This window comes from Eschrichtius robustus, chromosome 4, assembly GCF_028021215.1.
Source record: "Eschrichtius robustus isolate mEscRob2 chromosome 4, mEscRob2.pri, whole genome shotgun sequence".
Classification (NCBI taxonomy): domain Eukaryota; kingdom Metazoa; phylum Chordata; class Mammalia; order Artiodactyla; family Eschrichtiidae; genus Eschrichtius; species Eschrichtius robustus.
Genome location: NC_090827.1, coordinates 56,393,085 through 56,415,901, shown reverse-complemented (window position 1 = coordinate 56,415,901; position 22,817 = coordinate 56,393,085). Strand labels below are relative to the sequence as shown.

Sequence of the window (22,817 nt, the reverse complement as noted above, 5' to 3'; positions counted from 1 at the left end):
CTCTGAATCACTAATTAGCACCACAAGTTCTCCCACAAGAATTGTGGCTCTTTTTTCTGAATGGAGGATCCTGAAATTCTACATAGCTTTTGCCATGGGAATTCTGAATCTTCTTTTCCAGTTGTCGGCTGGGTCCTAGACCTACGCCCTGAGAATTCGGAACTAGGGCACAGCCAGATACTTGACTTTGAGTAGCTACACCATCTAGAAATCCTTGTTGTTATGACCCACTTGCTAGATTTGATCCTTGCACATATCAATACCACCCCTCTTTAGACCTAAGTCATTGATCATTTAGAATGTTGGCCAGCTCTCTCCGTGGACTACCCTACAGAAGGATCAATAATCCCATCCTACATGGTCCTAGCTTCCAGCCATTCCTAGCTTCCTACCACATGTTTTAAAGTCAGCCCTTCTGAGTTAGATCATTCTTAATCATTATCTCATTTAATTCACAAAACAATTTACTGATATAGATATCATTATCCTCATTTGACTGATGAGAATTTTAAAACTCAGAGAGATTACACTATAGGAGGTACACAAGGTCACATGGCTAGGCAGTGGCAGAGTTGGAACCCACACTCAGGTCTTCGTATTTTCCAATCTCATATTGTCTTCACTATGTTAGGTTTCCTTTCACCATGTTTCACAAGCACTATTGCAAGAGACATAACACAGCTTTTCATCTTTCAAATCATCCCATACATTACCATAAGCATATTCCATGTAAACTTTCACTGTTATAAATTTCATGCTCTAAATTAATCTTCCATGGTTCCTCGACTATTTATGCAAAAAGAGCCATTTCACCACTCAAACATTTGAGGGTCTCCATAATCTGGATCCAACCTACCTACCAATGTTTATCCCCCACGTCATTCCACCATCCAAGCCAAACCCTCCTGTGTCTCAGCCACTCAGCCCAGGCTGTTTCTGAAGTTCTGTGTTCCTTGTTTCTAATTAAATCTACTCCAATTGTCAGAGCGCAGTTCAGATCCCACCACAAAAAGCCTCCCATGACTTCGTATAACCAAACTCATTCCACTGCTCTGTCAACGTTACTCTAGCCATATTGATATTTTAACACATACTGCATTACAGGATTCCTTTTTATCACATAGGATGACTCACTGAAATTTCCCTTTTCCAAATTCCCACATTTTGTAATTCTCGCAGGGCGCCACCATATTCCAAACCGCGAATCGTCATTTTCCAGCCCCTTTAGGACAAAGAATTTGTCTTATATAAGTTTGTGTCCCCCTCTTCCAAGCTTAATACCATGCCCTAACATAGTAAGAGCTCAATAAATGAGGAAATGAAAGAATACATTGTACAACGGGAAAAGAAGGGTAAAAAAGAGGAAAAGTTTTTCACCAGTACCTCCTTGAGATAATGAATTCCAAACCCTCATACATGCTAATTAAGAGTAGAGGTTAAACCAATAGTACAAAAAATGTTATACGTATCATGTTTGCCGGGATAGAAATCTAAAAATTTTGAAATGATACATTTCCCTCCAAATTAAAATAGACCATTAACATGATTTTCCGAATCAAATAAATTTTAGAAAAGGTATTAAGTTGTTAATATGTTCATAACAAAGGCCTTTTACAGTCCCTTGTTTTGAAGTTATAAAAGTTAGAACTACTACAGTGTTTCTTCTTTTTTCAAAAACTATAATGAAGAAAGGCTCCAAAGTTAAACTCTTACCCTTGCTGATTAAAAAGTTGATTCTAAACAAACTATGCCTTAACAAAATGTGATATCTTTTACAATAGGGACCAGACCATCTAGGTCACTGGATTTTAGTGGGCAGGCGAAGGGAGGACAAAGAAAACAAGAAAACCATGTTATCATTTTTTCTCAATTAAAGATTAACTTCAAGGAAATTAATGCACTGACAATTAATAAGGCCAGATGTATTTAAATAACTTCTAGCAGGAGAAATAAATTATCGATCAATTTAGCAAATATTTTGCCTTCAGAGTACCAAACATCTGAAAGATTTAAATTTTCTGATTTCTTCCATTTGCTTAGCTTTGTGTAAATACATTCCACAGTACCATGTTACCCATTAGTTTGGTAAACCATAAAGAACAGAGAGAGATTCTCTTCTCTCAGCTCTTACCCTGAAATACACTATATGTGTTTAAATACCATATATAATTTTTAAAGATAAGATGGTACTTTGTAAATATAAAGGGTAATTCAAATTTGAGGCAGAAGTACAGCTTTTGTATATTATCAGAGGTGGTACAATCTCTGCCCTGAAGAGAGATAAAGTGCTTGATTTAGTGCCTTAAATTTCTACAAAGTGGGCAGAAATCCCAAGCTATTATCATGTTGATAGAAATCTCAACCATTAGTGAGATCAACTTTGATTGTAACGCTCCGTTTGTCTACCTGCCTCCTCTCCCAAGTTACGGCTAGGGTTTCCCCAGAGGCTGGCTTCCCTCAGGATCACTTACAACTCCTTTTGTGACAAAATAGCTGCAGTTTAACTATAATGAGATGATAGCTATACCCATCAGCCCCCTCCAGATGAAATTCAAGAGGCTTTGTTCATCATGTGTGGCTAAAATAACGCAAATTTGTCTAAGTTCATGCTAAATCTTTCGACATAACTTACTTGAGCTAAAGTCCATCAAGAACTTCAGGCGAGAAACACTGTAGTTCGAAATTCCATTCTAAAGTTTTCTTATACAAATTTAAAAAGTGAAATTGAACAAATAAATATAATAAAACAATAACAACTTTATCTCCTCCAGTAGTCAAATACTAATTTTTTGAAGGAGATATTTGTAGTCATAACCCACAAAAAGAGTTTTCAAAAGCCAATTAGTCACCTGGAGGATTTTGAATTAATCCTTTTATATAGAGAAAAAAAATGCAAAGGGGAAAACCCACAGAGGTCTTTTCTCCTTCCCAGTACAAATACAAAAATAATTGCAAATTCCCAAGTACAATAAAATTCTATTTAAAATACAATACACTGATTTGTTTTTTACAGGGTCAAATTATCCTCCCTTTTGCATCGTCAATACATTTTCCTATATTGTAAAACAAATCGCAGTTGTAGAGTATGTACCTTGAATCCACCTACAAAAATATTTATTACTTTTTCACATTGAAATTTTTTCCTAAAACTAAACACATATGTAAACTCCTAAAATAATTGAATCTCTGTTCCATTCTGCACTTATATTTGGCCTGTCCACTAGTCGTACTGATATGTTTTAGAATCAAATTGTATGTTTTTCCTGAAAAGATCCATTTATTAAGAGGAAAAAAGCCTACATACTACCAAAAACAAATGCAATAAATCTCACTCTGTGTTTCTGAAAAACATGATTTTTAAAAACAAATTTTAAATTCCAGAACCAAATGTCAGAAAAAAACTGAGATTTTTTTTTTCCTTCAATAAATACCCAAGGATTAAAGAAAAAGCTTTGGCTTAGAGAATACATATTATCCACTTCTATTTTAGGATGTTGTTTACCAAAATATCATAAATACTTAATAGCAACTGCTCCTAGTGCTTCTAGCAAAAGGCAGTAAAATGAAACATAAACCTCAGCTGTGAAAGCCCAGGAGTTTTGCTTTGCATTTCATCACTCCACTTCCCCATACCCTGTTTAGGATGGCCCGGATTCTAATGATCACCAGAGACAGCTCAACTGAATTCCAAACAGAAATATTATGAGCTCCAGTGCAACTATTAATCATTAAAATGGAAAGAACAACAATCGCAGTCAAATACTCTGCCACCCGTTCGAGTTGCCTGACTGATAGCTAAGAAATACCATGTTTGGAGGAGGAAGCAATCACACATTCCAATCCAAATTTTTATTTTACTCTTCTATAAAGCCTATAAAACTTTCAAGATATCAATACAGTGAGGAACTCCATGCTCAAAGCGTGCTCTGAGACTGTTTATGAAAATCTTAAACTTGAAATCACAAACCCAGGCTCACAGAGCTCAATTTGCAAGAATTAATACCAAATCTCACTTAACAAACAAAATCCAGATCTTTTAGAATTTCCCTGCATTTGCAACACCCAACAAACTTCCTTCTTAACTTCTTTCTTCAAGATAATGACCCACTGAACTGGATATCAAGATTACTTCCTATAGTTTAAAATATATCTAAAATTACGAGCCTTTCCTGACCCCAGAGAAATACTCACAGAATTAATTATTCCTTTAAGAGCTTGAAATCCACCTTTGACAGGGAAAACTTGTTCCTTGGAATCAGCAATTCTTTCGAGCTTTAGAAAAAGGAGGAAAATTTAATTGAGAGGTGGTTGAGACATACAACACTTTATACACTTCATTACATGTCAATTACATTCACTTGAAAAATTATACCAGCGGATTAATTCACTGTCAGGAACTGAAGGTGATGGGACTAGTGTTACTCTAAATGCATCACAAGAAAATGAACTGAGATCAGACACAGCCCCTTTACACTGGCATCAAGTTTCAATTTCAAAACAGCTCAGAGCTCTACTAGCTGTAAATGTCATGAGACACAGGAGTCTCAGTCACACTCAACCAAATATTTAAATGTAAAATCATTTTGTGAGTGGGGAAAAAAATTTAATACATAAACCCTCAAAAATTCATGAAAAAAAATTGGTTCTTTAGGGAAAATTATTAAAGATTTCTCCTACCCAGACTTCCCAAATCCCTGAACTCCTGAGTTGAGTTTTCAAACTAAAACATTTGAACAAGACTTGTCATGATAATCCTGTCAGTTGAGTTAAAGAAGAGGAGTATGCATATTGTTTTAATCCAACAGCTTTTCCAATATTAGTTCCTTCAAATGGAATAAATGTTCAAGAAAATTAGAGTTTTGTCTTCAGCTTGATTAGGTAATGAAGCCTGTCAAATTCAGACATTATTAACATAGAGCTCAGGACATGGGGCCATTTTTATAGAAAATCTTTAATGACTGATTTGAGTCATAATAAGTCATCAGTGAAAAAAATCTGATAAACTCTCCTTAAGACAGTTATGTGATTTAGATTAAAGGCTGCAGATCTGCTGGACTTACTTGAGCTTGTTCAAAGTCAAGGACACCAACACAATAAACTCTAGCCCCAAGGGACCTGGATATCTTTGCCTATTGAGAGAATGAGAGAGGGACAGAGAGAGGAAGACAGAGAGGTGAATTATTCAAATGTCAGGCTAATACATGCAGAGACATACAGCAAAGTACACTGGGGTGTAAAGAACCGTTTCAGTTCAATACTCACCTCTTTCTCTGCATATGATGGCACCAGACCATCCAACTTCCCATCTGTCAGAGCAATTATGATACTGGAGGTTTTTAAGCCTCCTGCTTTCTCAATTTGTTCATTTGCCTGAAAATGAAGAATAATTGTCCAACTCATAAGTTAATCTTAACTTTTAACCAGCATGTTCCATCAAGCTGAATTTTAAGTCTGACAAAATCAAAATATTATGAACTGGCTTTTAAAACAGGGTATTTTGTGTTAACTATTTTAATTTGAAATATACATATATTCACATTATAGAGTAGTTAGTATAGGGTTTAAATGATAAAGATTTTAGCCTTGGCTGACTATAACCACATAGAAAATGTGGTTCTCTGAATATAGCCATAGAGAAAATGGAAAATCCCATAAAAGGCAAAATGTCATCCAAACTTTTCTTATCACCATGGTAAATGTTTTCTATCTGTCTTATCCCTAGAACAACTAAAAGCATTTTTTAAAAAAAATTTAAGATAAACATGTAATGGGGTCTTTGAGTTTTACTAGAGAGTTACAATTTATTTCATTACAGAGTAAGAAAACATTCTCTCCCACACTCATAAATGTAAAAGAACTTACTAGCTTTAGTCCTTCATGGATGTATGTCTCTCCTACGGGACTAACACGTTTTAAATTGTCCAAGCCTTCACTGATTTTGCCTCTGAAAATAATATAGTATAAAATTAAACAAAAGAAAAATGAAGAAAGATCATAATAAGCACTTCTCAAGTTGCAGTTGCAGTTTTGCAACTAAAGTTTCTTTAGTAAGAAGGAAAGGAAAGAACATGGGCTTTGAGGGCAGATAGCTCCTCATACTTTTTGTCATTTTAATGAGTATTTAACAATGTCTGTACTTTAACCATAAAAAATAAAAGTACTAACAATGTGAAATACCTTGAAAAAGCCAGGCATATTCTAGGCTTTTTGAGCTGAGAACAGATATCTTCTATCACATTTGTTTTACTAAATGCTAAGGAGTAAAACATTTTCCTGCATTCAAAAAAAACCAGGACAGAGTAGGTCAACTTAAGTGAAAAAGTATTTCTGCAGCACTCACCCCACCTCCCTACAAGTCAGAAATCTTCTGTGTTATCTGCAAATTCCTAAGGCACGTTACTTAACCCTTACTTATGGAAATTAACATTTCCTATATTTGTCTCCCAAAGTCTCATGATCTAGTCACTTCTGTGGCTTCTTCTCACCCATCCAGACACCAGCTCATTCTCTTGCATATTGTAGGTACTTAATACATATTTGATGAACAAATGAAAGAATAAATGATTGGATGGATGAATGGATGGATGATAATGGTTCTTGACAGAGACAATATAAATGAAAAAGAGGAAAAATCATAGAATAATCTTTCTCATCATGACTAATTAGTTGTCTCAATGGAGTATGTCTAAACAAAGTAGGACTACAATATTAACAGCTATTTTGCGTGTATAAGTAAAAGACTCATTTTTCAGGTTTTTTAAATATAGATTCCAGAGACCCCTTTGAAAATAAATCAAAAGAATCTTAAGACACAAATACAAGTGTTGCAAACACAATCCAAAATAAAGTCAAAGTTTCTTTTTAAAATTTTAAAATTAAAAGATCCAAAGAGAGATCTGAATATATTATTTTCAGAATTTTAGCCTTTAAATAGAAGCAAAAAAATACCTTTCTAAATAAAAAAGTCATGATATGGTAAACTGAAGTATAATGCTTTAAATAAAACATGAAGATCATCCACACTCCTGAGGATGATAGATAAAAAATTAATTGTAAAAAGTATATTATCTGAACATCAAGGAACTTACTGGGGTCACACACAAAATTTTTTGTGTATGTATTTATGTATGTATATATACATACATAAGTATATGTATATACATATGTGTATGATATGTATACATCATACTCTATTAAAACAAATGTCAAAAATAGTAAAAAAAAATTATTCTGTCATGCTGCAATGTTGTGTTTCCAATACTTGAAATAAATGAGTCATTCACCAGGGCCGCATTCACATTTTAAAAGTAACTTATTGATTCTATTTTAATATTGTAATGAAAATTATTATCAGACAAGTTCTCCATCTCAAGAAGTTTCCAGATAACACAAGACAACTTTCAAAGTATAATCCTAATCTTCCTCATTCCTAATTCAGTCATCTCTACTAACCCATGTTGATTGTCTCTTTTAATCCTTGGTTTAAAATCTACCTATTCTGAACCTATCTCTAACTTCAATGTACTCTTTTTTCTAAGGTGCCCCAAACATATTCATGTTCAACTCTTACTACATTGAATAATTCTGTTTCTTAAAAACATTCTACTTTAAAATAATTTAATGAATTTAATTTAATTTTTTTACTTCTTAACTAGACTGGAAGTTTACAGTGGACTATCACCATGTCTATTATTTTTAATGTAGCCCCCAACTCTGCGCTAACTACTTATTATAATGTCTTTTACAAAGTAAGTGTTCAATAAATTTTTCAATCTACCATAGGAAAAAAATTCATAATTCCACAGATTATGGAGTAAATTACATAATTTATAAACTTGTTTTATCTAAATATTTATGTTTTAATATCTACAGAAACAACTTGAAACTGATTCTGTCTGAATGCAGATAAAAACCAAATATTTGGTGCTTCCCCAAAATGAGTGGCAGCATGTCCTCAAGCATTAATGTTTGCTGCCAAAAGAGAAATGAAAAAGACAACTGAAATCCAAGTTTACGCAAACAAATTTTGCATGGTAAAAATCACCTTCTCCATTCAGTTCAGATTCAGCTCATCATTACTTCTGAGGACCAGACAACACCAGCAGAAGACTTTAAGCTGAAAGAACTTGCCAAATGTGGGATTCAGAGTGTTTGGGAAGGGAGGTCTCTGCTAGCTCATTTCACTGGAAGAAGCAGAGCACCTCTTGCTTTTCTATCTGTACCCATACCTGCCACCATAATATTCTAAGCTGCTCTGAATTGCATCATTACTTTTACAGCTGCAGAGTCATAAGAGGAAAAGTGTTCCTTGCCCATAGCCAATAATATCAACATACATTGAGTCCTGGTCCTGTCACTTTCCAGAGTAACTACATAATCTGCCAGCCTCTCCTCCATCAACAAGGGTCACCAAATGGGAAATGGAAACCGAAACAAGATAGGGTCTTTGAAGGATCCCAAGAAACTAAAAAATAAGCTCTAAATTTCTCTATTAGTAAATGGTAGACTAAGGGGGAAACAAAATTATATAGCAGGTGAAAAACACAACTCATCCATCTATACTGTGACTTAAAGAAAACTCTAAAGGAAAACAAGGGAGAAATTGATAAAAAATAAAAGAAGAAAAAAAATGGGTATGTTAAGAAGATCAGCTCCAATCCAACATCATCTTAGAAGATCAGCTTCACTGAGTATGGCTTTAACGTTATGTCTTCAGCTACGAGGAACAGCAATATCGAAACTACTTTGGTGTTTGTTGTGAAGCTGTTGTCAAGGGTGCTGCTGTCAAGACACACAAAGTCCCCCATGAGGTCACACAGCAGAAGTTTCTTTGCCATCTCTGAGTAATCACTATATACTTCCTTCTTTCTGCTAACTACAGCTATGTAAACTGTTTCTTGCCCTATCGGGAACCCCATGATAAATTTCTTACCCATTCAGAAAATTCTGCTCAGTTCATATCGTTATCATATTGCTACATCCTCTTTTTCAAGATCCTAAATTTTCTTTTTATATGTTATTAATTTTCTGCAATGTTATTATATTCTGTGCAGCTTCAAATACTTTTTGGAAAGAGGCAGAATTTAAACAAATAAAATAGGATATGAAACTTCTGTTTTACAGTTGTTGTTGTTGTTTGTTGTTGCTGAGCATCAGGGGACTAATCAACTCTTTCTTCTTGACTTTATGTTGATTGAAAAGAGAATGAGGCAGGGGGTGGGAGGTGGAGACAAAAACACACTGACTCATTTTTTTAATCTATAAAATTAACACTTTCAGCTCTGTTAGTATCTCTCAAGTTTCTCTGCTGAGTAGGGAAAGGAAGAGATACAAGGGAAGAGGCAGGACAAGAAGAAAAGAGAAGGGAGGGGAAGGAAACCACAACTGCCATGCACGGTGCCACATCAATGGCTTTTCTCCATCCATAGAACACTTGGGACTGTGGAAGATGTGCATGATGTCATAACTAAAATAAAGATGTATTTTATAAATAGTGGCATAATAAAATGGTTGGCAGAAAATTCTGACTTGCCCAACTAGCACAATTAAGGCATAATTTTAAGTACCTTCTACTTGTGACTAAAGATATACATTTATAAATATATCTGTATATTTAACCTGAACTTTTCAATGAGCATCATCTTAACTTTCCAGATTTTAAAGCTCTTTCCAGGTTTCAGTCAATCAGTCTACACACATCTGCTGAGCACCTACCACATGTGAACGCTGTGATCCTACACGGTGATATGAGAACGACTCATGCTTAGTCCACAGCTACCTTCACACCCATCTCTACAGATGTAGTGTAGTTCTCCATCTAGCTGGACGCTGGGATCATCTGAAGGGCTTTAAGAAAAATCTCCTCTGGACTCTAATGGAAGAGATTCTAACCCACTTGGTGTGTGCTGGGGTCAGGGTATTTTTTGGAAATTCCCCAGAGTATTCTAATGCACAGCCAGGTGTGCTTCAGAATCAACAACCACCCTCTATGACTACAGCACACCAGATAACATCCTATGGGGCAGAGAAACCTTCCTTTGAGCCATCAACTCACAGAATTGTGAGAGATAACAAAATTGTTGTTTAAGCCACAAAGTTTTGGGGTGCTTTTCTATGATCACGGTGCCAACTCCAGGCCAAAGCCTTAATAAGGCATGGGAGTTTCCTTTTTTGTACCCTTGGTAGCTAGCTGCCATACAAAAACTTTAACTATCCTGAGACCACCATGCAGAGGAGGAAACCCAACCTAGCCATGTGCAGAAGCCACATGCAGGAGAATGAAGACTCCAGTCCACAGTCCTAGCTGAGCTCCTAGACAACAGCCAGCACCAGCACCAACTTGCGAGCTGCCTGGGTGAGGTGATTTCAACTCTTCTAGCCATTCCAGCTTCCCAGCTGACAACATGTGAAGCGTGAGAACTGCCCATTCAATGCACAATATCATGAGAAACAATAAATTGTATTTATACCACTAATTTTAGGGTAGTTTATTATGCAGTAATAGATAACCAAAATAGAAATTGTGACTAAGGTAAAAGATAAATGACCTTGAGGAGATTGACAGTAAAGACTGGAAGAGCAGTGAGCAAATTGTTATTGGAGGCTCAGTTTCATGTTCATGTCTACTGCATTCCATTGGTTAAATTTAGTAAGCCATAGGCCCAGCCCAGATTTTTAAAATTATATATTTAAATAAAAAATACTTACATACACATATATTATATATATTATACATATTACATATATAATCATGTATACACATATATGCATATATGTTGTATGTATTCTGTGCTTCATTGGAGGTCACAGAAGATCAATCTATCACAAAAGCTAAAAGCTTCGTGCATCTACGCTATCAAATGCCAGTTTAGATAACTGCATAAGCATAAATGCTATAGGTATTTATATCATAGGTCAGTTAGCTATAGGTATTTATATCATAGGTCAATTCTGTTCTTTATCCTCAAGAGAATATTAGCCAGAGATATTAGTCCTTGAAATGAACAAAACTGCAAACAAAATGCAGGAATACACAAGAATTTTTAAATTAGTCAGTTTCATAACATAATTAAATGTTTCTCTTGGAAGGTAAAACTTAGTAGACTGAGTAAAATATGAAACAAAACAGTGTTCTCAAGATGTTATTCATGTCTATACAAATGATTTAGAATCCACTTAGCATTGTACTTTACCTGAGCTATTACGTATGAAGCATTTAGCAAAATGTCTGATACATAGTAAGTGCTCAATGAACTTTATCTACTACTTTTGTCTCCTTCCATTAATCAACCACACTATTAATCAGTCTGACAAAATTAGAAAAATTACATGAGGGGAAATTTGTTCATTCATTCAAATACTATACCCATCCTAGCTATCTATTTAATTGAGTCATTATATACTGCTATACAACGTACTGTATGAAGGACAAATTGCCAAAGGAAAAAAAAAAAATTATTCCCTACTAGCTCCTCAACTTAAAAATTTTTAAAGGTTTCAAAAGAGTAAAAGATGATCTTTCCAGACACAAACATTTCTAATGCATCCCAAGTTACATCTTAGTAACTTGTACTTTATATAAAAACTTGCTTAGTCTTTATTTAATATGTCACTCTAAAGCCAATATATGCCAAGGTCTCTGTGGTCCAGATTCCAGACCAATGAATCCAAGGTAAAGTCCTAGATTCAAAAATATCTGCTTAAAAAATGCCCCACACAATCTGGGTTCGTGAAAATTTTTTCTCCAATTTAGTCTACACTTACCAAAGTGTGGTACACAGGTCACACCTAAAGTTCACATCTGCTGTATCTTGAATGTTTATACTCCATTTCCCCATTCAATGCCTTACTGGGCCATGAGAAACCGACCTCTGCATTTTACCACCTCAGTGTGCCAGGTCTGTCTTCCAGGCACAAGCAACAATGTATTTAATTTTCTAGAACACACTCATGAAGCAGATATGGGACATCACTGAAAGTAACTATTCACATATGCACGCCCAGAATCCGAGTTGCTGCCATGCCCAGACCTCTCAGGATTACCACGACGTGTGGCCAAAACTGACTTTTCTAAACAGGAATAATTACTGCCCTAATAGAATCAAAGCAAAAACAATAGAGTCACTTCCTCTCACCGCGTCACTGGTTTGTAAGAGAACAGAACACATTTAGAGGATGAATACGTCTTTGAATTATGACAATTCTGACTAATTGTGAAAACTGGAGAAGGGGGAACAGAGAGAGTCGAGGCAGTGCAGTGGTTAGGTGGTCACGCTCAGGAGCCACACCCAGGCGTGAATTCTGGCTCTGACTCCTTAGCTGTGTCACTTTGAGCGAAGTCACTTGACTTCTCCAAACTTCTGCTAGAATCCTGGCACATGATTACCTTGGGTGGCATTGAGAAAATGCATATATATTTAAGAACTAAAAAAAGCTAAAGACTAGAACTTTGGGAATTGGCACATCATTGGTGCGGTACAATGATAACCTCCAAATCCCATTTCAACCTCAGTCTCCTTCCCAACCAGTCATCAGTTAGGCCTTCTCATGCACTGTATGCATTTAATCACCCCAACATTTCTACATGGTAGGAATGATTAGCTCCTTTTAGCAGACAAGCGAATTGGGCAGCAAGAGGTGAAATAACTTGTCCAAAGTCACACAGCTAGTATACAGCTCCTATGCCTTTCTGACCCAAAGTCCAATCCTGGTGTTTTCATTTTAACAAGGAGCCTTCAGGATCCTCCAAGTTAACAGCTGAATATGCTCTATTCATAATGCTTACTCTTTCCAACTCTTGAGTTCCATTTTGATTCCAAGATAGCTGTTTCTGGCTACAGAAGTCAATAACATTTATTTTTAATTTAAGTATTTGTTTAATTTTTTACAAATAGTATTACATTGCTATTGAAATAAAATTGAATAACCTAGATGTATGGAAATTAAAAACATGAAGGCTCCCCCCACCCTGAATCTCACTGCTAAGACAACACTGTCGTTAGCAACTTGTTGCTCAACTTCCAGACTTTTTTCCATGCATTCATTATTATACACACACACACACCATAAAAACAGGTAAATTTTTGGTTTGTTTTGATTTATCATCTTTAACAGAGTATTCTGTAACTTGCTTTTCTCAATTAGTACATCTTAGATATATTTTCATGGTGATATATATGGATTTTCCAATTCTTTGAACGACTGTATAGTATCCCATTCTATGTCTAAATTTATTATAGTATCATCAATCAACGAGCATTTAGATTTACTACAATTTTCACTATAATGAACAATGCTGCAGTATTTAATTTTGCACATACCTATCTTTGCACACTGGTGTTAGTATTTCAGTAGCGTATAGTCCTAAAAAGTAGAATTGCTGATAGCAGACTTCTAAACTTTTACAGATACTGACAAATTTCGCTGCAAAATGAATGAACCAATTTATAAGTTACCAACTCGTAAAAAAAGACTATTTTATCACAAGTAAATTTTTAATTCAGATTTAAAGGAATTAGAAGAAATCCTTTCAAATAATAGAAATGTGTATATTATTTAAATTTTCATATAAATTTAATCAAACGACTTCTCTTTAATTTCCGACAAGTTTGCCTAAGGAATATTTTTTCCTAAGTAATTGATTATTATTCTCAGGTCAAACAATTATATGACTTTTTCAATTTGGGGACAGTTATATCAAAAAGAGAGCTGGAAATGTTTGTAACTGATCTATAACATAAAAATGAGAAAATTAGCAAATATAAGTCATCATTTATCACTTCTCAAGGAGAGAAAATATATGATAGCAGTTAATAACTCAGGTTCTAGAGTCAGACCAACTCAATCATTCATTCAACAAATATTTACAAGCATCTACTATGGGCCAAGCCCTGTTCTAGGTGTTAGATATATGGGTGAAGGTAAACAAGACAAAGAGGACCCCTCTGCTCTCATGCAGTTTACATTAGGGTTACGGAGTAAGATAAATTGATTAATTAACAGAACAATTTCAAAAAGTGATAACTAAATAGAGTATTGTGAGACGTTACCAGGGAGGTGAGGCAGGATTTCTTTACACCTGATGGTGAGGCAAGGCTTCTCAAAGGAGGTGATGCGTGAGATGAGGCCTCAATAACAAGCATGAGCTGGTCAGGGGAAGATCTGGGGCAGACAGCAAAACTGCTAGTGCAGAGAGAAGGTTGGTCTGTTCAGGGAATGGAAAGATGGCCAGTATACAAAACTATGGCATACAATGTTGTAGGAAAGGTTTGGGTGAGCAAGCAGGTAGGGCTTTTAGGCCATTGGGAAACGTATGCTTTCTATTCTAAGCCATTAGATTGTCTTAAGCACAAGAGGGGCATGATCTACTTGACACTTTAAGAGACCATTCTGGCTAATATACTCCCCACCACTGATTAATTGTGTGTTTTGGACAAGTTACATTACCTTTCTCAGCTTCAGTTTCCTCATTTATAAAGTTGAGATAACAGTATCTGTTACATGGAGTTGATATAAGGGTTAAGTGAAGTAATGAATGGAAAGCATTTTGCACAATATCTAGCACATAATAACTGTTCACTAAATGTTTTCGATTAAATCACTTTTACAACGTTAAGACTACATTAAGCAGAACTAAGCATAATTCACTACCCCCAATTTTGCAACACAATAACTAAGAATATCCTTTAAAATTAGTCCTGATTCAAATTCTCTAATATTGAGAGGCTGGCTATTTCCATATTGAATCAACAGTCAGCACTTTCCTCTTACCTGATCCTATAATACAGCCCTGAGCTATATGTGTTTGTGTATGTGTTTGTGTACACAAACAGCCCCCTACTGTCACATAGCTTATTCATCCTTGTGTTACCTCCAGAGTCCACAATGCTCAATACATCATATACAGATAGGGCAGGCAAAGCAGGTAGGTAGGTAGGTAGGTAGATGGATGGACTAACAGATATATGGAAGATAAAAATCATGGGGGCAAAAGAAAAGAAGAGAGTGTTTCAAATTGAATTGTTCAAAATAATAATATTTTTAGATCATGAGTATATAAAATGCATAACTGATCATTTCTTGCCATGTTTATTATTCTATTCATGCATTTACATAGTACCAAATTCATGCTGAAACCCTAACAGAAGACACAGCCCTACTGTAAGGACTTACTATCTTCCAATCTTGCTTCATCTCTACTGAAAATATTTAGCAACACTCTGAGAAACATGAAAGAGGTACTTCTCATATTTACCAAGGTACTGACGAATTGTAAGTAACAGAACCAAAATTGTGAAACCTGCTATATTTGACCTTTGCATTTTCCATGCACTCAGATCTCTTAGTGTGACATCGAGAAAGTTTATACATAGAATTCCCCTTTCTAGGCCTTGAAACAAGGATCCCCAATAGTTGTGGAAACATCTGTTCAGTGATCTTGCATCTAAATATGTGAATGGTTTCTACACACTTAAAATTGTATAATGGATGAAAAGTGACATTATATCCAAATATAGAGGACCAAAGAAATTTGAAAAGTTACTGATTTAATTAAATAAAATTAGTAAAAGAACAACTAGGTTTAGAAAATAATCCTTTGGGGCAGACTGTTCTGTGATATACAAAAAACTTTTCTATGCATTGTCTTATTTTTGATCCTCACAAATCTCTTAAGAAAACATGGTAGATTATGTCTGCAGTTTATAAACATAAAAACTGACACACTGAGTAGATGATTTACCCCAAGTCTCTAATCAGTTAAGTAGCAAAACTGGAACTCTTAACCCAGGCCTTCTCAGTGTACATTCTGCCACCCCAAAGTAATGTGATGTGCCAAATCGTGCAATTTGTTAAAACTGAACTTATTTCTATTTAAAAAGAGCCAGAGGAGCCAACTATTTTGGAGGGAAAAAAAAAGTGCAAGTAGCATTATTAAAATTCCTCCTGGAATTTTATTATAAATCCTTTCAAGCAGGATAATAATCCCTGTATATAAGCATAATTCCTCCTGATCATTAAAATACTACATACTCCCTAGCTGCAGATAATAATAATAGCAACAAAAAAGCTCTCATCTCTTGAATACACATATGCCAGACTCTGTCCTACATTCTCCACATTCAATGACTTCAATTCTTACAGCAATCTTATGAAGCAGGTATTATTATTATCACCACCATCATCATCATCATTATATAGATGGAAAAAACTGAGGCATAAAGAAGTTAAGTAACTTGTCCATGACCATTTGGCAAGTAAATGGGTTCAGCAACTTTTAGGTGCAACATTACGCTGCCTTTTGAAATAGAAGCTTCTTTATCCCATTCTAACCCCTCCCCTATCAGATTCAACCAATGATAAGGGAAGAATCTCTAGTTGAGATGAACAGGATTTAAACCCTTTCCACGCATGTTTATGCAATACCAATCTTGCCGACCTGTGACTATCAAAGTGCTGAAGGATTCACATGTAAAGTACCTAACAGAGAAGGATTATCAAAGTGCTGAAGGATTCACATGTAAAGTACCTAACAGAGAACCTGGCACAATGTATGCAGTTGACAATTACTGAGAGTCTACTATGTGTCTGGCATTATTCTAAATCCTTTTCTCTATACATACTCCATAAATGTTAACTTGGTTCTTTTTTTGTCCTAATGGATAGGCTGAATCAAAAGTTGTTTCTTTGGAAATTAAGCTGGGCAATAGAGAAAACTTCTTTTCATGAAGGCAAGGACTGTTATATCAATGGGTATAAAAAGCTGTTGTATATGGGTTGTTAGGGACTACTGTTGCTCTGGCCCTTGATGAGACCCAGATGCACATAAAAAAGTATGAGAGGAAATATCAATGAGGAGACTAAGGTCATAAGCTGGACTCCCCACCTACAGAGAGATTTCCTCTCCAGGAAAAGTAAAACTTAAAGCACAAAGAAATTAGAAGTTGGATTGATTTTCCAAATCAATTATGTGAATTTTAAATGTTATCTCCCTGAGTTCCTTTAAATATTATGCTTTCTTGACATTTTTAAAGGAAAAAAAAATACTTTAAAGACAAAACTTTTCAGAAATCCACATATTATGTGAAAAAAGATACAACAGCCTCCCTTGCTGATACTACAGTTTGGAGAAATTTGATTTCAAAATAACACTAACCCATTCATTTATTCAACAAGAATTGAGCAAGAACTATCTTGCATACTTTGTGTTAAATGAAGTAGACATAAAAATGAAGTAGAAAATCTCCCTTCCCACTATGGAAAGAACCATTCTTTAAAATATGTCAATGACTACTTCTAACTTGCCACGGTGATGGGTCCCAATGACACAGAAATGGTCATATAAAATACTATGATATTGGTTTGGGGAAAAAAAAATACATACACACACACACACACACACACACGAAAATGAAAGCAAGTCCCTTTATAAAGGTAAACATATTCAGCATCAGTGGACCTCAGAGTAAGACTGGAGATTCAGGATGTCTGCTCAATCTAGTAGATTATCCAAATTGATCCATATCTTTCTCCTCCCTAATATTCTTCCAATTCCTGGTTGATTAATATATTACATCTAAACATGAAAGATGTAGAACTACTTACAGTAACAGAGAGGGGAAAAGTGGGAGGCAGTAAATACACAACTAAGGCAGAGATATGGGTTTCACTGTACATTCCACAGCCAATATGAGTGATATTGATTTTCAGATTACCTACTCTTTTATATTATTCATACCTCCTTTTCCCTCTATTAGCGAAGAGAACGAAATTGTCTGTGCAGCTGCTTGATTCCACTGAGAGGCCTGAATCACCACTTGGAAATATCAATCATTCCTTTAAGATTAGTCTCTACTAAAAGCCTGCAGTGAAATGATAATGCACTAACCTGTCTCCAGTTAATGGCAAAATAATGGTTGCTTGAGAAGAAAACACAATGAAAGATAATCTCATTTGAGGGCTGCAAAATAAGAAAAGAGGCAGTTAAAACATTTTTAAAAGAAATATTGATATAATACAGATGTATAGCTAGGGAGTCTCATTTAAAATCAGTCTCACTGAATGGTCCAGGCTTCTTTTAAATGGAACTCCCTAAGTAGATACACTTAACTCTGCTCAACATTACTGCATATGTCATTTTGGATTTAGACAGTGCTTCTCAGCTCTCAAGCACTCCTCCCTGACCCATAGGACTGTTTAGGAAGAGGCTAACTAGAAAGATGAATTCTAGGCCAATGGAAAATTCTTTTGTAGAAAGTGCTTCTTCCTTTGATGTTCTATCTCATCTCCTTCTAGGAGGCCAATCCCTTCAGAGTGATTATCATTAGCAATTTTAGGGCTGGAGAGCAGTCCGTTTGATTTAATTACCACAGCTATGAAAGGAGTTCATACAGAAGTTATCCTGAAGTAAGATTACTTAAAGAGTGTCACGGACAATGTGAAAGAGAAGAACAAATCACATTTTGATTAGACATTTTCAATTTTCTAAGTCTCAAATATCACACTCCAATTGGCAACAATTGCCCTGGTTAGCTACACCTTTTAAGCTTTAAGCCTTGATCTCACAGAACAGTTCTCATTTCGAAGACACTCAATGCAACTCTTACTAAGATCTGAAACTGAAGATGTGAAAGCAAGACCTACAAACTGAAGAGCAGAATGATGGCAAAGGGTTATACATATTTGAAAAGTCATTCTCTTCAGTAGTCACCCTTTATTTACTTTCTACAATGCACTGTTGGTTAGTAACTGAGCAACTAAACTTGAGCCAGAGAACTGTGTATTATAGAATTCCAATTTGTAAACCAGACCAAATAAGAGCCCCACTTCTTGGAAATGTACTGAAATGACACATTGCTTTTGATCAAAATCTATGGGACTCTGCACACTCTTGGATTAAATCAGAAAATTTATAAACAACTCTTTCTTCTGCCTTTGACATTTAAGGATATAGGGCCCTGTTTATTTTTCTCTCCTAGACAAGTTTACCTCAGACCTTGTCCAGAAATGAGTGTTATACTTGGCTTCTTAAGCAGGAGACTGATGATTAAACATGGACAAGCATACATTTTTATAGGGATAAACTTACGGCTGCCAATAACTAAAAGCAAGGATTGCCTAGGCCTCTACAGATTGTTTGAAGTTACTTGCAACATGACTTTCAAAATGTTTTGATCATCCAAGCCTGTTTTACAGAAAACATTTGGGCTAACAAGACTGAAAGAAGCAATATTTAATGATACAGCTCCTTTTCATGTCCTTTCCATTATCTTGATAAACTTGCATTTGCTCATTGCATTTTTTCTTCTTAAAAAAAAAAAAAAAAAGGAGAAAAAAAAAAAAAGCCTCAAAAGACTAGTGTCCTAAGGTTATTTTTAAATAGGGATGCCACTAATTCCTGGTTACCTCTAAATAAGAGAGTAAGCTGGATTTCATAGCAGTTACGCTTTTTATAGGAGAGAAACCAATCTTTCCTAGTAAGGCTTATTGCATATATAGAACAGTTAAATTTTAAACCAGCCACACGCCCACATATTACGTAAACACAAGTCTTTTCTTTAAACACACACAAGTGCCTCTCCTGGTAGTGGGTTATTAACACGTGTTCATTTGAAGATTACCAACACTTATTTTTTTTTTAATGAGGACTTCAACAATGCTAAGAATTGTATGGAAAGGAAAATATATTACGGATACTATTAGCATAAAATTTTTAATGCGGTAAATTATGAGAAAGCATAACTGAAATTCAGAACAGATGAAAATTCAGAAAGGAAAAGACATTTGGAATTGTATCTGAAGATACTTCCCCAGAGCCTGAGCCAAGTTTCTGGGATCCAGATGAAAAAAGCCCTCAACAACTGAAGGGCTGTCCTAATAACAGCATGTGTGTGATAAGACCTTGAGGCACTTAAAAATCAACAATTGAGTAAAGGCTTTCCCTGCAAATGGTTTCCAACTTCCCTCCACATTAAACTCCCCTGCTTAGAAATGGAAAGTGGGAGAAATACCTCACAAATCTCTCTGTAAGTTGCTGGACAAAATTGTAAATTTCAATCCAGTTATTTGCCACACTCCCAGACCTGAAAAAGGAAATCGAACTGATCATAAGAACAACACGTTTACTGGGGCCTAACCTGACCTCTTCTTCAAGCAAAGTAACAGCGTCAGCATCTGGAACTTAGGTGCTAGGAGAATCTAGGAAGTCAACCCATCTTCAGGGACCACCTGCCTGCTAATTGTTTGGAGTAGGATGCCAGCTCTTCAAAATAAACACAGCCTTCCTTAGAAGGAAACGCAAACCACGCTGGTGGGTATGTTAAACTTCAGCCAGCGTGAGGCGCTGAGGACAGAGGGGCCGAGAAAGACTCTTGTCTGGGTTACAGGGTCGCGGAAGGCTATCCCAAGTGGCCGCAGTTTCCCAAGAAACTCCACAACTGGCCATCAGTGACTACCCATCTCCCAGCGAGCCTAGCAGCTCGGGGATCCTCCTATCACCCCGCAGCCCGCACAGATCCGAAAGCGCTCGCTTTTCGGACGGAGATAGCAACAGGGCACCCGTCACCGGGTTACCCACGCCCCTCCCCAGCTCGCACATACATCTCAGCCTCCCCAGCCACAGCTCACTACCCAGTGCCACTCTCACCAGAAGACCCTGCATCTCCCTCCCGCACTCACTTGTCCAGGACGAAGTAGAGATCAAAGGCTCCACGGCAGGAGGGCTGCTCCTGGGCGCTCACCAGCCCCCCAGGACCGCTGAGAGCTACCAACCACAGCCCGGGGACCAGCCAGCTCCCGGGACTGCGCGCCGGGGACAGCCCCGCCAGCATCCTGCGGCCAGGGGTCTGCGACTCCCTCCTGCTCGCAGCCCCCTCTGCTCGACTCGGTGGCGACGCTAGGGTGGTAGGAGTTAGCAGGGACGCACCCTAGGGTCGGGGATTGCGAGCAGCTGGGGCGCCGGCGCCTGGGTCAGCAGGACCTACTAACTGACAGAGGGAGGGAGACCGGGAAGGAGGGAGGTCCTAGGAGGACAAAGGGAGACTCCGCAACCGCCGCAGCTGCCGCCGGAACTCTTGACGAATCCCAGTGGAAGAGCGATCCAGTCCTCCCCCTCCCGATTCCGGAGAGTTCCTGCAGACAATAAGGGCCCTCGGCGACAGCTTGCAAGAGAAGTTCCTCCCCGGCCTCTGGTCGAGCCTCTAGCGCCCGCCTGGAACCCGGACCGAGAGGTCCAGTCCGCCGGGAGGGCTCGATTCCGGCTGCTGCAGCGCGAAGCGGGACAGGCACCCCCGGGACGCGGCCACCGCCGCGCAAACTTGGAGTGGAGACCCCTCTCTTCTGCTTCCCTTCCTCCGGCGGCCCAACTCCGCTCTGCACTCCAAACTTTCTTCCTTGTACTCCACTCCGGCACAGCGCAGCCGGGCGGTCCCTTTTAGGGGAGGAGGCTGAGCTGGCCCCGGGACTGGTGGCTCCGGAGAAGCCACTCACACCAGGCCAAAAGCGCGATCTGGCCGGGTGCCGGCAGTGTCAGTGTGCGCCCGAGGGCGGGGCCTGAGCCGAAGGCCGCCGAGCCACACACAAGCACACTTGTGGGTTCGTGCCGAGTTGAAGATGACTAACGCTTGTCAGTTTTTGGAAAGAGGATACGTAGTTTAGAAAAACAGATGTCCTCTAGAAACTAAACATCTCCATGTATCCTGCAGCCTCGGCCTATTTCAGCAGCTGTGCAGAGCAGCCCTCGCCGTGGTTTGGGAAACTGAAGTCTAGCCATCTCAAGAGAGGCGATGCCCCCCGCACTCTGCCCCACCCCCATGACCACAAGCACACTTGCTGCACCGCTACCTAAGGAAGGCAACTTCCTCTTTTTTTATAAACCTACTTGGTTGTTTCATCTCACCAAGCCTAGAAAACAGCATGGTGGGGGGGAATGGGGGTGGGGTCGGGGGTGGGAACTGAACTCTTCAGGAATGCACAGTTGTACCTCAAAATATTTCATCCCACTGTCATTTATCTCAAGCTCCAGATATTAAGCGTTGCATCTTGCAGCAAGCTAGGCCACCCTTGCCAAACTGTGCAGGAGCAAAAGTTTGCAGGCGTTCGGATTCTCTGCTTACTCATTTTGCATTCCCTCCCTCCTCTCCTCCCCCACCACACCTGTGACATCTGCCTTCCCCTGGCAGAAACTGGCTTTTAGAAGCTACCAATCTCACTGGTATAAACACAGTATAAACACAGTGAAGTGTCACCTCCTCCTTTTCATTTGAATTAAATCAAGGCTTTACGATCAAAAGTTCATGTAGTACCTAATCACATATCGTCTTAGCAATTCTATTGGTTGTCCTGCGTATTTAACTTTTCATTTACATAATCTTTGACATACAGCCAGATTTGCAAGCTCTCTGAAGATAGAAACCTGCCACTTTAACAAAGATTTATTAGATACCTACTATGTGCTAGGCACTATTCTAGGACCTAGAGTTAAGGCTCCGAACAAGATGACAAGCCCCAGTTTCCATGAAGCTTGCAGTCTGGTTGAGGAGGAAAAACAGACAAAAATACGTAAGTAAATGTCTGTATTAGAAGGTAGTTTGCAGAGATTTAATATATGGTAATATGATAGAGAATGACCAACTAGATGACTAACGCAAAGAAGGTAGCCATTCCAAGAACTAGAGAGGGAAACATTCCCAGCTGCTCCAACTTTCCATAAGTATTAGCTTGGAACATTCAAGAAACAGAAAGAAAAACAGTGTGGCTAGAGTTCTGTGAGAAAAAGGAAGTAAGAGAAGTAGTCAGGGACTAGTATATGTGCTTTGTAAACT

At 37.6% G+C, this 22,817-nt stretch overlaps 1 protein-coding gene across 1 annotated transcript in view; it reads right to left on the bottom strand.

Moving 5' to 3' along the window:
* The window catches only part of ANTXR2 (ANTXR cell adhesion molecule 2), a 161,834-nt gene extending 140,336 nt beyond the window's left edge, over nt 1–21,498 (bottom strand). Inside the window, exons 1-7 of the mRNA XM_068542777.1 lie at nt 20,674–21,498; nt 20,007–20,078; nt 17,885–17,956; nt 5,863–5,944; nt 5,263–5,370; nt 5,061–5,129; nt 4,192–4,272 (exon numbers count right to left, since the gene is read on the bottom strand). Of these exons, the coding sequence (XP_068398878.1) occupies nt 4,192–4,272; nt 5,061–5,129; nt 5,263–5,370; nt 5,863–5,944; nt 17,885–17,956; nt 20,007–20,078; nt 20,674–20,825 (636 nt within the window). The 5' untranslated portion in view covers nt 20,826–21,498. The remainder of the gene's footprint in view (nt 1–4,191; nt 4,273–5,060; nt 5,130–5,262; nt 5,371–5,862; nt 5,945–17,884; nt 17,957–20,006; nt 20,079–20,673) is intronic.
* Between the last annotated feature and the right edge of the window lie 1,319 nt (nt 21,499–22,817).